Source organism: Giraffa tippelskirchi, chromosome 1 (genome assembly GCF_054371585.1).
Source record: "Giraffa tippelskirchi isolate mGirTip1 chromosome 1, T2T-mGirTip1v1.2.pri, whole genome shotgun sequence".
NCBI lineage: Eukaryota > Metazoa > Chordata > Mammalia > Artiodactyla > Giraffidae > Giraffa > Giraffa tippelskirchi.
Genome location: NC_137275.1, coordinates 84990787 through 85003490, shown reverse-complemented (window position 1 = coordinate 85003490; position 12704 = coordinate 84990787). Strand labels below are relative to the sequence as shown.

Here is a 12704-nt window from a genome sequence, read left to right as displayed (position 1 = left end):
ATAATGGCATTGCTAATTAACTTTGAGATAAGTTTTGAACTGATGCATAACATCCCAAATTTATAATGGCCTGATTTTAAAGTAAACTCTTCACAACTAGTTCGCTTATTAAATGTCAGTCATTTCAAAGGACAAGGAATCTATGATTAAACCATGATACTGTAATACATGGGTTCCCAGGTGGTGCTAGTGGTAAAAAATCCACCTGCCAGTGCAGGAGACACAAGAGACTAGAGTTCAATTCCTAGGTCGGGAAGATCCCCTGGAAAAGGTAATGGTACCCCACTGCAGTTTCCTTGCCTGGGAAATCCCATGGACAGAGGTGCCTGGTGGGCTACAGTCTATGGGGTTGCAAAGAATCAGACACAACTGAGTAAACAAAGCACCATAATATAAGTTACCCCACCTAGGTAAGAGAAAGTTGCCAAGTCCTATATTTTTTATTCATGATATTTGGCACAAGCAGCTTATATCACAACACTAATAACATTTAAGCTTTGAAGCCCCTACTTGCCCAGGCCTTTTCCAAGATCTTAGAAGGGGACCCTAGTGTTATGCATACATGTCATATCTTTTTTCAGTAATATTTGCAAAAGTAAGATATTTTTTGTGAAAATGCAGATTTTTTTCTTCCCTCAAAAATGGACCCTAAATTGTATAAGCTTCAGTGTCTAAAATCCTGGACTTGTCACTGAACTTACAACAAACTCTAGCTATCTATTATGTTCTCAGTCATATTTCCCTGTATGTCATTTCTGTGTGTGTATATATGAGTATTTAAATCTTTACAAATGCATGATTTGAAAACATCAAGTTATCCAATATTCTATGTAGGAAAAGGAAAAAATAGAAGCCCACAATATCTCAATTATTTTTCTCAAAATAATCATGGTATTAGGTTTGATCTCATGGGGTGTGAATCGGTCATATTATGAATATTTAGCAGTATTTGACAGATGAAATGCAAGCTCTTTCACAATTCTCTGTCAGATATAATCCACAAACCTTTATTTTTTCTCATTAAAATTTTCTTTCATCCAAGTAAGGGCTGTATCTTTACCAAACATTTTAGAAAATGTTAATATATATATATATGCATATAAATATATATATAATCTTTAGTTCAAGAATCTGAAGTGTAATTTGCTTAGGTGAAATAATTTAGTACCCCTCCCCATTTATTGTTCCAATGGCAAAAATTGTCTCTTTTCTTCATGTGGAAATTTTCCATGCAAAAAATTTTGAGACAAACTTTACCTTATTAAAAAAAAGCCACAGTTATCCCAAGAGGATTTTAGAAGCTTACAAGTGAATTGTTTTATATCAATTGCTTAGAGTACACAGTTATTAAAATTGGACACTATCATGTGGTTTTATAATAGGTCAACTGACTTTGACGGCGAGTCCTCTTAAGAGATTCTAAAAAGCGATCATTTTACAGGTGCAATATTTAGAAATTCAAGGCATGCATAAATTAGCTGATTTAAAACAAGATTACATATTAATATATTTCATACAGCTTTTTGAAATCATTGTTTGCTCTGAAAGTTATCAATTCATATGTTTTTAAATCGATATTATCTTAAAATAGAAACTATAATGAGCAACACTAATTTTACAAAGATAAATGTTATCTCTTAAATCTATGTCATGTAGTTTTATTTTCTATAATGTACCAACTATGATAATCTTATCTTTTTTGAATGGTGATAGAATTAAATACAGGCTTTACCATTTCATTCATAATCCTTTGGTAAGTTAAATGCCTTTTTCATTGAGTCTAATTCTTTTTGATGTCACATTGCTAGGCAACTAGAAGGAAATTTAAGAACTGTTTTTTTTTAAATCTACTTTTACAATTCAAATGAAGGAGCTGCATTCATTGAGTGACCAACAGCAGCGAGTAACAATAGCTGGCATCTTTTTTCTCACTTTTAAAAATAAACCATGAATGAGAGAATGAAGCAAGAAGCATGCTAGTCTGAAGGACTGAAACTAAAAGGAACCTCTGTTTTCTTAATGTATGTAGGAATTCGAATTTAGTTTTCATTCCAACCCAGTCATGCCTTCACCAGCATTCTAAAGTTACATGGGTTTGAAGATCACTTAGTTAAGAATTCTTTCAGTACACATACACTCACTTTTCCCCCTCAACGATTAAAATTAAAGTTTAGCAGAAGGCAACACAAACTTACCTTTAACAGAAGCTGAATATGAGGAAATGAAGCAGAGAAAAAGCACAGCGAGAAGAATCATATTGATTAATCTACCCTCTAATGCATCCAGTTCCCAGCTAGAAGTCACTGAGAAGTGGACTCGTTCAATGGCAGCAAGGGAGTGACCCTTCTCAGAACCTGCAACAGTGTTTATCTTTGGGAGAAAGGTCAGATTCCAAACTCCAAAATCAGGACCTAAGTTCACAGAAGGGCTCACTATTAATGATTAAACTTAGGTGGGCTATAGTTTTCAGTCTCTCACTCTTTTACTTTTTTACTCAATAAGAAAAATTAAGAAAATTTTCACTTTTGAGCACTAAACTAAACAAGTTACCATCCTGTAAATTCAGAAGTACAGAGGGGCAATCAAGGAAAACTGGGGATGATACTTCTCTGCTCAGCACATGATCATCAACATGCCTATAACATTAAATGCCTGTCTTCACATTTACCATTTGATGTGGGAGGGTGGTGACGATTTGCGAACTCAGGTAAACTTAATGGAATTTTATTCTCTTGTATGGTCATCTGAAATTTTTTATACCATGTGTATGCTATTATTAAAAAATCACTCTGAATTTTAGAATTTGAATTTTAAAATTTTAACTTGTACCACCACCAATCACTTCAAAATAATGTTAGAATAGATACAACATTCATTTCCGAAAACTAGATGATTCTTCTTATGTGTGAATCAGCATTGCCTACCATTAACACACTAGCAGACAACTGAGTTTATCATAGTAGACTTCTAGCTATAGCTATGACAATAAACAATTGTCTGGATCCTCAGACTGGCTGGCTGGATTTCCCTGTGCTTTCTGAATCCCAGTTCTAGGCAGAAATTCAGAAAGGGGATTCCAGTCCTTACCACTTTTGCAACAGAAAATTAATTAGGACACTTCTCTAGAATTAAAGTGAATACCCTAGAATGGCTAAGACTACACTAACTAAACCAGCTCTGCCATTGTAAACTTCTGCAAGAAAAACTTGCTATGAATAAAACCTACTAAAATGAGGTGATTTGCAAACCATGTGGGGATGCTTTGGCAAAGGAAGGAATAATGTGTTGGTAAAGGGATTTTTCAAATAAAATCGAAAATACTTATGGCCATGTTTGGGGCTTCCCTGCAGGCTCAATGGTAAAGAAATCACCTCTTGGCCAAGCCAGAGACCTGGGTTCAATCCCTGGGTCAGAAAGATCCCCTGGAGAAGGAAATGGCAACCCATTCCAGTATTCTTGCCTGGGAAATTTCATGGACAGAGGAGCCTGATGGGCTACAGTCTATGGGGTCACAGAATCAGACATGACTCAGCAACTAAACAGCAGCAGTATGGCCATGTTTAAGCATAACGGGTTCTTAAATCTAACCTGATCTCTCTCCAAACCCTTTTCTAGAATCCTAACCTTAAGCTTGAATCTTCTCGACAACACAGGTAAAAGATAGTCAGCTTGATAGACAGGGCCACAAGATGAAATATAAAATATAAAATCTCAAAGTTAAGCATACTTCCTTTTGAAATATGTATATTTTTATAAAGAACTGAAATGTGAAAATTGTTTGTCTTTATCATCTATTGAGATTAGAACTTCATTTGCTATCAAGTTTTATATATAAATCATGGCTAAAGTACCTATACAAAAATAAAATATTTGGTTATTACTTTCACTTTAAAGTTATAAATAATAAGTTGTCCTGGGGTAAATAGAAAATAGTAAGTTGTCCTCTTAGAAAAATAACTGTTGAAGAAGTTAAGTTTTTATGAATTAAAAACAAGGTAGGTATTATAAATACAAGATAATGTGAAAGTGCTTTATTGCTTTACATTTGAATAGATTTCAATGTAGTCCCACAATTTCTGCATTGCATACATAGTGATATGAAGCCACTATAGTCACTTAAACTTTACAAACTTTTTTGTTTAGATTAAAGACTATTTTAAATTTTATGAGAACTGCCTTTTGTTTTCATTTGAGGTTTACAGCTACATGCTTGTGGTTCGACTATGTGGTGCATGATACGTGTCTATTCTGTTAAACTACTATTCGTTGTCAGGTGTTTACCAGAGTCTAACCAATAAAAAGCATATCACTATTGCCTAACAAAATCTGTTTCATTTGAGCATTTGCTTTCCACTAGAAAGCACCTATGAGTCATTGTATTAAGTAGTCATTTAAGTATAGGATGTTCAAATAAGGCTACTTCTATTGGTAATAAAAACCAACATCCTTAACTTTTTACAAAGATATTTGAAAGACTTCTTAAGATAGTTTCAGAGATGAAATAAGAATGCCAAAGCCTTTTCATATCCAGTGAATTCTGTGTACCAAAGGAGAGGCATTCTCCTTGGTTACTTTGTTGACCAAGCAAAGTGACATTTTACAATAATGTGGGAGATACCTCCAAATCTTATGATGTGTAAACACAGCATATGAAGCAATACAGAAGCACAGCATGATACAAAAATAAGAGCTTGCCATATATGGTACAATTACTAGGTTAATACACTATGCTAGGCACTGAACATTTTGTAGTTTAGCCTAACAACCATTATTTCACATGTTAGCAAAATGACATTCAGATCAATTTAGTAAAATGATTTAAGGATCATAGAAAAACAAACATTGAAACCTAGATCCAATATTCTCCTTTACTTCAACAATATTAGAGATAGGAAGTGGAAAAAATGGATTTTTTAGGTATGACATAGAATTATCAATTCGGACTGTCTTTTAATAAGTCCATCACACTTTTGTGTGAAGGCTAACAGGTAGCTTAATTGCTGTGGTTAGATGTTCCAGATTGAACAGATTGTTCCAGGGAAAAAACAGATCTGTGCTAGTCAGGTCACAATCAAGTAATAGATTTTTAAACAATGCTATTGCAATGAAATCCATTTGTAAGTACATGGCACTGTGGAATATCTGCTATTCTATTTGGCAGTGATAATAAGAGACTATGAAATAAAGACGGCTAACTAATTCCAAAGTACAGTTGTGTTTCTGTTAAGTATCAGAGGTTGCTAGGAATTAACTCACTTCCTAGATTAGAAGATGAATGAACTTCACCCCACTAAAGGCTGGAAGGAAATGTATTACCCTTCTAGATATAGTTAAGTCAGAATGTATGATAGCTATCTATGGAGGGAATAAAGGCATTATGACGTCAGAACACTTTACTCTGTCCTAGAAAGAAGCAAGACACTAACGAAAAAAACTTTTTAGAGGGACTCTTCAAGTTATCCCTGCTGCTGCTGCTGCTACTGTTAAGTCGCGTCAGTCATGTCCGACTCTGTGCAACCCCATAGATGGCAGCCCACCAAGCTCCTCCGTCCCTGGGATTCTACAGGCAAGAATACTGGAGTGGGTTGCCATTTCCTTCTCCAGTGCATGAAAGGGAAAAGTGAAAGTGAAGTTGCTCAGCCGTGTCCGACTCTTCCCGACCCCATGGACTGCAGCCTACCAGGCTCCTCCATCCATGGGGTTTCCCAGGCAAGAGTACTGGAGTGGGGTGCCATTGCCTTCTCCACAGTAGTCATAACACATTCTACTAGTATTTTCAATTCAATGAGGGAATTAACATTCTCAAGGAATCCTGCAAAAAATATTCTTGGTAGGTAAGGAATACAGTCCACCATTTGCATCAGCACATGAGGAACCAGGGCATACCCAGGAGGGACAACTGTAAGGGACTTGAACATCTACAGAGTTTGCTGACTGTGGGGATCCTGGAACCAATCCCACACAGATACTGAGAGAGGACTGTAGTTTTTGTCTTTGCCTTTTGTCAGTTAACACTTTCTCAATTTGTCTGTTTATAAATTTTTATTGGAGTAGTGTTGATTTACAACATTGTAATTTCAGGTGTACATCAAAGTGAATCAGTTACACATATACACATATCTACTCTTTTTTAGACCTTTCTCCCATATAGACCATTATAGATTATTGAGTAGAATTCTGTTTTATACAGTAGGTCCTTATTAGCTAACTATTTTATATATAGTAATGTTTATATGTCAATTCCAGTCCTAATTTAGGGACTATATTCTCATAAAGTGATGTTCTCTTTTATACTAAGCAAAAATTATATAAGAATACATACACTATTTTTAAAGGTATTGTTTAAGAATTCTCCTTGAGAAAAGAAAAATGCACTAAGGAAAATGCTTTTCCTTAAAAAGAATAAATGAGACAGGTTTGAAATATATGGAATCTAAGACTCGCCAAAAAGGATAATCATTTTCGCATAATGGAGTTATTAACCAAACTTTACCTCTACGTCCCACACCTCCACACACACGTATTTGACAACAACCAAAAACTCCTTGTGGGTCAATAATACTCACCCTAAGAGGAGTCTAACTTTATTTTTGGTGGCACAAAACCGAATTTCTAGCATTTAGGAAGAAAACTGATGGCTTTCTTTCAATGAACTATTGTAAAGAAAACAAAGCTTAAATTTTGATCAGAATCATTTTATTTACTAAGACATTTCAGAGATTTCCCATATACACTGTACCCAGTTGTCATTATTAATATCTTACACTAATGTGGTGTCGCCGCTGCCGCTAAGTTGCTTCAGTCGTGTCCGACTCTGTGCGACCCCATAGACGGCAGCCCACCAGGCTCCGCTGTCCCTGGGATTCTCCAGGCAAGAATACTGGAGTGGGTTGCCATTTCCTTCTCCAGTGCATGAAAGGGAAAAGTGAAAATGAAGTTGCTCAGTCGTGTCCGACTCTTAGCAACCCCATGGACTGAAGCCTACCAGGCTCCTCCGTCCATGGGATTTTCCAGGCAAGAGTACTGGAGTGGGGTGCCATTGCCTGGTGTATTTATTATTAATTGACATAGTAACTAAAGTCCATACTCTATTTAGATTTCCTTAGTTTTAATCTAATGCTTTTTTCTATTCCAAGAATCTATCCAGGTTACATTAAAATTAGTTGTCATGTACCTTTAGGTACTTCTTAGCTATGAGTTTCTCTAATTTTCTTCAGTTTAAAAAAAAAAAAAACTTATTGGACTATAGCATTTACAATGTTGTGTTAGTTTCCAGTGCATAGCAAAGTGAGTCTGTTACACATGTATCCAGTCTTTTTCAGATTCTCTTCCCAAATAGACCATTACAGAGTACTGAGTTGAGTTCCCGGTGCTACACAGCTGGTCCTTGTTAGTTCTTTATTTTATATATAATAGTGTGCACGTCAATCCCAATCCTCCAGTTTTTCCCTGTCCCCCTCACCCCCTAGTAACCATATGTTTGTTTTCTCTATCTGTAACCCTAATTCTATTTTATAGGTAAGTTCCTTTGCCCCGTTTCTTTTTTTGATTCCACATATAATAATTTCCCCCATTTTTGATGGCATTGACAGCTTTGACGTGTTTTGCAGGATCAGGCCAGGTGTTTTATAAAATGCTCCTTTATTAGTTTCATGGAATATTTTTTCTTATGACGAGTGGGCTTGTAGGTTTAGAGGAAAACCACAGAGGTGCCATTTTCATCACACTATATCAAAGGTATGATTTATCACTGTTGATGTTGACTTTCATCATCTGGCTGACAAATGTTGTCAGACTTCTCCACTGTAAAGTTACCTTTTTTAAAACCTTCTCTTCCATACTGTACTCTCTGGAACAAGTGCTATGGGCAGCTCATATCTAAAGATTAAGGAGTTATATTCCTCCTCTTTGAGGATGGAGCATCTATATAAATTATTTGGAGTTTCTCTGCATGAGAGATTTATCTCTTCTTCCCTATTTATTTATGATTTATAACAGCATAAGCACAACTATTTTATATTTGGGGTTATAATCCAATATGGCTTTTAAATTTATTTCTAAAATTGTTCCAGCTTTAGCCATCGGGAGCTCATTCAGTTGGCTCCTATGTTCCTTTGACATATCTCATCTTTGTATGTGTGTGCGTGTTCAAGCATTTCATTTCTGGTCCTACAAAATGCTCCAAGCTCATGTTGTATGTTTTTACCCCAATCCTAGAATCAGCCCTCTCTCCAAGGAGCTCTGGTCCCTTTTATTGAAAAATGGCATGGGAAAGCAAGACCTGAGCTTGTCCCTACAATATTGTCTTTTAATCCATGTACTCAGAATCTTATATTTATTTAGATCTTTCTTTCATCAGAGTTTTGTAGTTTCACTCATATAGATCCTGTATATTTTGTTAGATGCATACCTTTGTTTTGGTGCTAATGTTTTCTTGAATTTTAAGTTCCAATTGTTCATCGCTGGTAGACAGGAACTTTCCCAAATTAACCTCATCATCTGTGACCTTGCTATAATCAATTATTAATTCCATGAGTAGTTTTTGTTTTGGGGGGATGTTTTTCATAGACAATCAGGTCACCTGAGAACAGTTTTACTTCTATTTCCTTTTCTTATTATATTTGTTCGCACTTTCAGTATGTTATGTACTTTTCATATTTCATATTTTCTGAGTTGTTACTCCTCTTCAAATCTTTTCTCCAATCACATTATTTCTGAGTTTTTCTGGTTTATGTTGTTCTATCTTCTATCATTTAAAAAATTTCCCTTGTTTTGAAATACTGGGTTACAGTTTTCATCTTTTTTGCTGTTTCATATTTTTATTATAACAGCTTTACATAGAATTCAACTATAATTCTTTTCACGGTACGTTTTTAGTTTAAATAAGCTATTCTATACTTTTAAGAGACAGACGTTTGTAGAATAGATTTTCTAGCTTCCAGAGCTTCCTTTTCTGATGTTTTCATAAAATGACGCTTTTATATCCTGGTCATTTCTTAGCTCTGTCTTCTCTTCTCCCACTTTCATCTGGACTTTTTTCCTCTGCTTCTGTTGTCTCTAACGGAGAAGGCAATGGCACCCCACTCCAGTACTCTTGCCTGGAAAATACCATGGACGGAGGAGCCTGGTAGGCTGCAGTCCATGCGGTCATGAAGAGTCGGACAGTACTGAGCGACTTCACTTTCACTTTTCACTTTCATGCATTGGAGAAGGAAATGGCAACCCACTCCAGTGTTCTTGCCTGGAAAATCCCAGGGACAGGGGAGCCTGGTGGGCTGCTGTCTATGAGGTCACACAGAGTTGGACACGACTGAAGTGACTTAGCAGCTTAGCAGCAGCATTGTCTCTAATCTAATTTGGAATTCTACTCCCAGAAGTTTCCCCTTAGTGTTGGGCTCTTTTCCAAGAAGGGAGCTCAGGCTTATTAAGTTTTGAGAATTCATAGACCCCACACCCCTTGAGCACCTTCAGACCTTCCTCCTCACCCATCTGTATTCACTCTGAAATAAAGAGTCTGTCAGTTTTGCTGCTAATTTCATATTGATCTCCCTTGCTTTTCAGCAAATACCTGTTGGCAGTCAGAGGTTCTCACGGCGTTTAGCTGCTCTGTTGTCTTCCCACTATTTCCTCTTACGCAGATTCTGAAATTAAGTTGGAGGTTTGCTCCCATCTGTTCACATTTTGAAGTTTAAAAGGATTCTTTCTTGTTGTAGCCATGATTTGTTCTTGGAATTACTGTCGTTTTGCTATCCTAGATGCTCTATCTGTTTTCTGAGGAGATTCAGACTACACTGTCTCCACAGTCATCTTCCTAGAGTCTTCAATATTCACATATTACTCAGGCTGGTGGGGGATAAGGTATTTTTAAAAACATTTTTACAAGCTTTTTCTATATTTTTGAAGGCAGTCCAAATGCAAGTTGAAATGATTATAGATGATAGGTTGATTCTGCCTTTTAGATACATTTCATGTCATTTAAAATAAATTAGGCTTTTTTTTGCTTAGCCTCAAATTAATATACCTACAAGTGTAACTCGATTCCCATACCTCCCCAACTTGCTGAAGAGTACTTTCATACTTATAAAACATCAGAACTAGGCTTAAAATTATTTGTGATGACTGCCCTATGTTTTCAGGCCAAGCATCTTGGAGGAGCTCATCACTTTATTTATTACCATATTTGTGTCCTAACATTCTGATTTTATCTGTACCCCTCTTCTCTACAATCTATAGCAGCAGTCTCCAACCTATTTGGTGCCAAAGACCAGTTTCATGGAAGACCAGTTTTCCATGGATGGCGGTGGTGGGAGGGGGCTGAGGGGGAACTGGTTCAGGTGGTAATGTGAGCCACTGGGCGCCGTACATGAGCTTTGCTTGCTAACACCACTCACCTCCTGCTGTGCAGCCTGGTTCCTAACTGGTCCATGGCCCTGAGAGTTGGTGACCCGTGATCTACAGTCCAATTTAACAAACTGGCTGCTGTCTAAATGTGGTCCAAGACATGCTTTGCTTAGTACCTAAAAACAAACAAAATAGTTGCCAGCACTTAAAAATGAGATTTCACATAGAAAACCAGACCTCTGGCTGCTCTTAAAAAATTGAGCTCTGATGGCATTAGGCTCACTACTTGGAACTTGTTCCTTGATTAAACAGAGAATATGCTCTCAGGTTTGTGGCACTTTTCTTCTAGACAGCTTGTGCCATTTACCTTCTAGTCATAATAGACATTATAGGTTTGTAACCTATGGTCTAGCATCTCTGATTTCAACCTCTGATGTTGGCTTAAAATACCAAATATGTGCTGATAACTTCTAGATCTCTGTTTCTACTTAGATGTTCTGCAGACTCCCCAGAACCCACATATTCAAAACCAAACTAATCTTTTCAAAACCTAAATTTTCTTCTACTATTTGCCAAATGATTCAGTTAACAGAATTACATTCCTACAGTTGTCCAAATTAGAACTCAGATGGTAAAGAATCTGCCTGCAGTGCAGGAGACCCAGGTTCAATCCCTGCATGGGAAAACCCCCTGGAAAAGGAAATGGCAACCCACCGATATTCTTTCCTGGAAAATCCCAAGGGCAGAGGATCCTGGCAGGCTGCAGTCCCTGGGGTCACAAAGAGTCAGACATGACTGAGTGGCTAATACAGTTGTCCAAATTAGAAAAACCCTTAGGGTCAGTCTTTCCTTCTCTTTTCTCATCCTACCCACAGCTTATCAGTCATGTCCCAAACTATGCCATGCCTTTGCTTTCACTGTTTCCAATATTTAAAATACTTTTTCCTTCTTGATATCTGGAGAACTTCTATTTACTTTCCAAGGTAGAACAAATTATTCAATTTCTGAAACTATGTCACTCACCTCCAGGAACATTTAGTTGCTCCTTTCCATGTATAGGCATCTCAAGTACATTATGTTGTATGATATTTAACATCAGCTGTCCCACTAGACTAAGGATTCCTCAAGAACAAAGATCACGATTTAGTTATCTTTGTATCAACAATATTAAGACAAAAAAAAATGGGACCCAGTAAGTATGTCAAATAAATAAATACATGAGTTTTACAAATTAATGAAAACAATACTGTTTCATATCATGGTTTTTGCCTTCCTGTATTTTCTATATGCTTTCTATATCTTTGGTTAAATTGTCCATTTTTTGCTAGTGCTTGCTTTGGATGATACTAGAATCATTTTAAATTTCACACCCTATGACTATAAAGTTAAATGGCTACGTCAAAAGAAAACATATGAGAGTTTTTAAAGTAACTTAAAATTTTTGTTTTAATAAGGGTATTAGGTATTAGCACTGAAAAATATATAATTATTCATAAAACAGATCCCTGAGGGGCAACTGAACAGCTGTTGAAAGTTTTGGCGCATCACTATGCCAGCCTGAGCTTAATGACCTACATGTGAAGGGCTAAATATCCAATTACTAATCCTCCCTCAGCTACTCTTTGGCCTGATATGGAGGTAGCTGAAAAAAGATGCCCTACTAACAGATCAGAAGTGGATCCAGACTTTCTTGCCAATTCTTAGTTAAAAGATCTTTTGGACTTGACATAATGAGGAAACAGAGAGTGGCCTACAACCATGTTGCAGTGACAGTTTTTCAAGTAAAATTCGACGGTTTAAAGCAAGAGTGACTTCAGTTTTGTAACTAAATTTACAGAAATTTCAATTCTTTCAGAAAAGTCAAATCTGGAATTTAATTTCCTAGTCACAGAAACCTTTAAACATGTTAGAATGTTTTCAAATATCAAGTATAAATCACTCCAGAATTCCTTCCATACTGAGAGCGCAGTCTTCTATTCACTGATTCAAAATCATTCTTATCTTCGAATTCTGCAATAATCACTTATTAGAAGTAGGACCAAATTAAAAACTAAATAGAAAATGACCATCAACCGGATTATGTTACAGCTCTCCCTCAGGTGACTTGATCTATATATAGCAAAAAGGTTACATAGTAAAGTCAGGCATTATAAAAAATGAAACGTCACCCGATGTCTTACAAAACAGTATACGAAAAATAGCTCAAGGAATGAATGGAGAGTAAGACCTATGGTTCTAAGGAAGAAAAGGCGTCAACATTCTAGATTTAATTACATCTTATTGGGAGCTTGATTCACTTTTAAAATCTAATTTCCCACTTGAGTTGTGTAAAATTATGTGATACTGAAAACCTCCTCTATTAT

At 36.3% G+C, this 12704-nt stretch overlaps 1 protein-coding gene across 14 annotated transcripts in view; it reads right to left on the bottom strand.

Annotated features, from left to right (window-relative positions):
• Positions 1 to 12704, bottom strand: part of MTTP (microsomal triglyceride transfer protein) — a 68447-nt gene that overhangs the window by 55250 nt on the left and 493 nt on the right. For 3 of the 14 annotated variants that reach the window (XM_081596530.1, XM_081596519.1, XM_081596481.1), the window contains exons 2-4: positions 11365 to 11463; positions 11056 to 11110; positions 10392 to 10517 (exon numbers count right to left, since the gene is read on the bottom strand). Coding sequence is in view for 1 of the 14 variants with exons in the window: in XM_081596463.1 (XP_081452589.1) it covers positions 2196 to 2256 (61 nt within the window). In the remaining 13 variants the exon portion in view is untranslated. Of the gene's footprint in view, positions 1 to 2195; positions 2366 to 10391; positions 10518 to 11055; positions 11111 to 11364; positions 11493 to 12704 lie in introns of those variants that run through there. The other 11 variants (XM_081596571.1, XM_081596562.1, XM_081596489.1 and 8 more) reach the window with 6 other exon arrangements.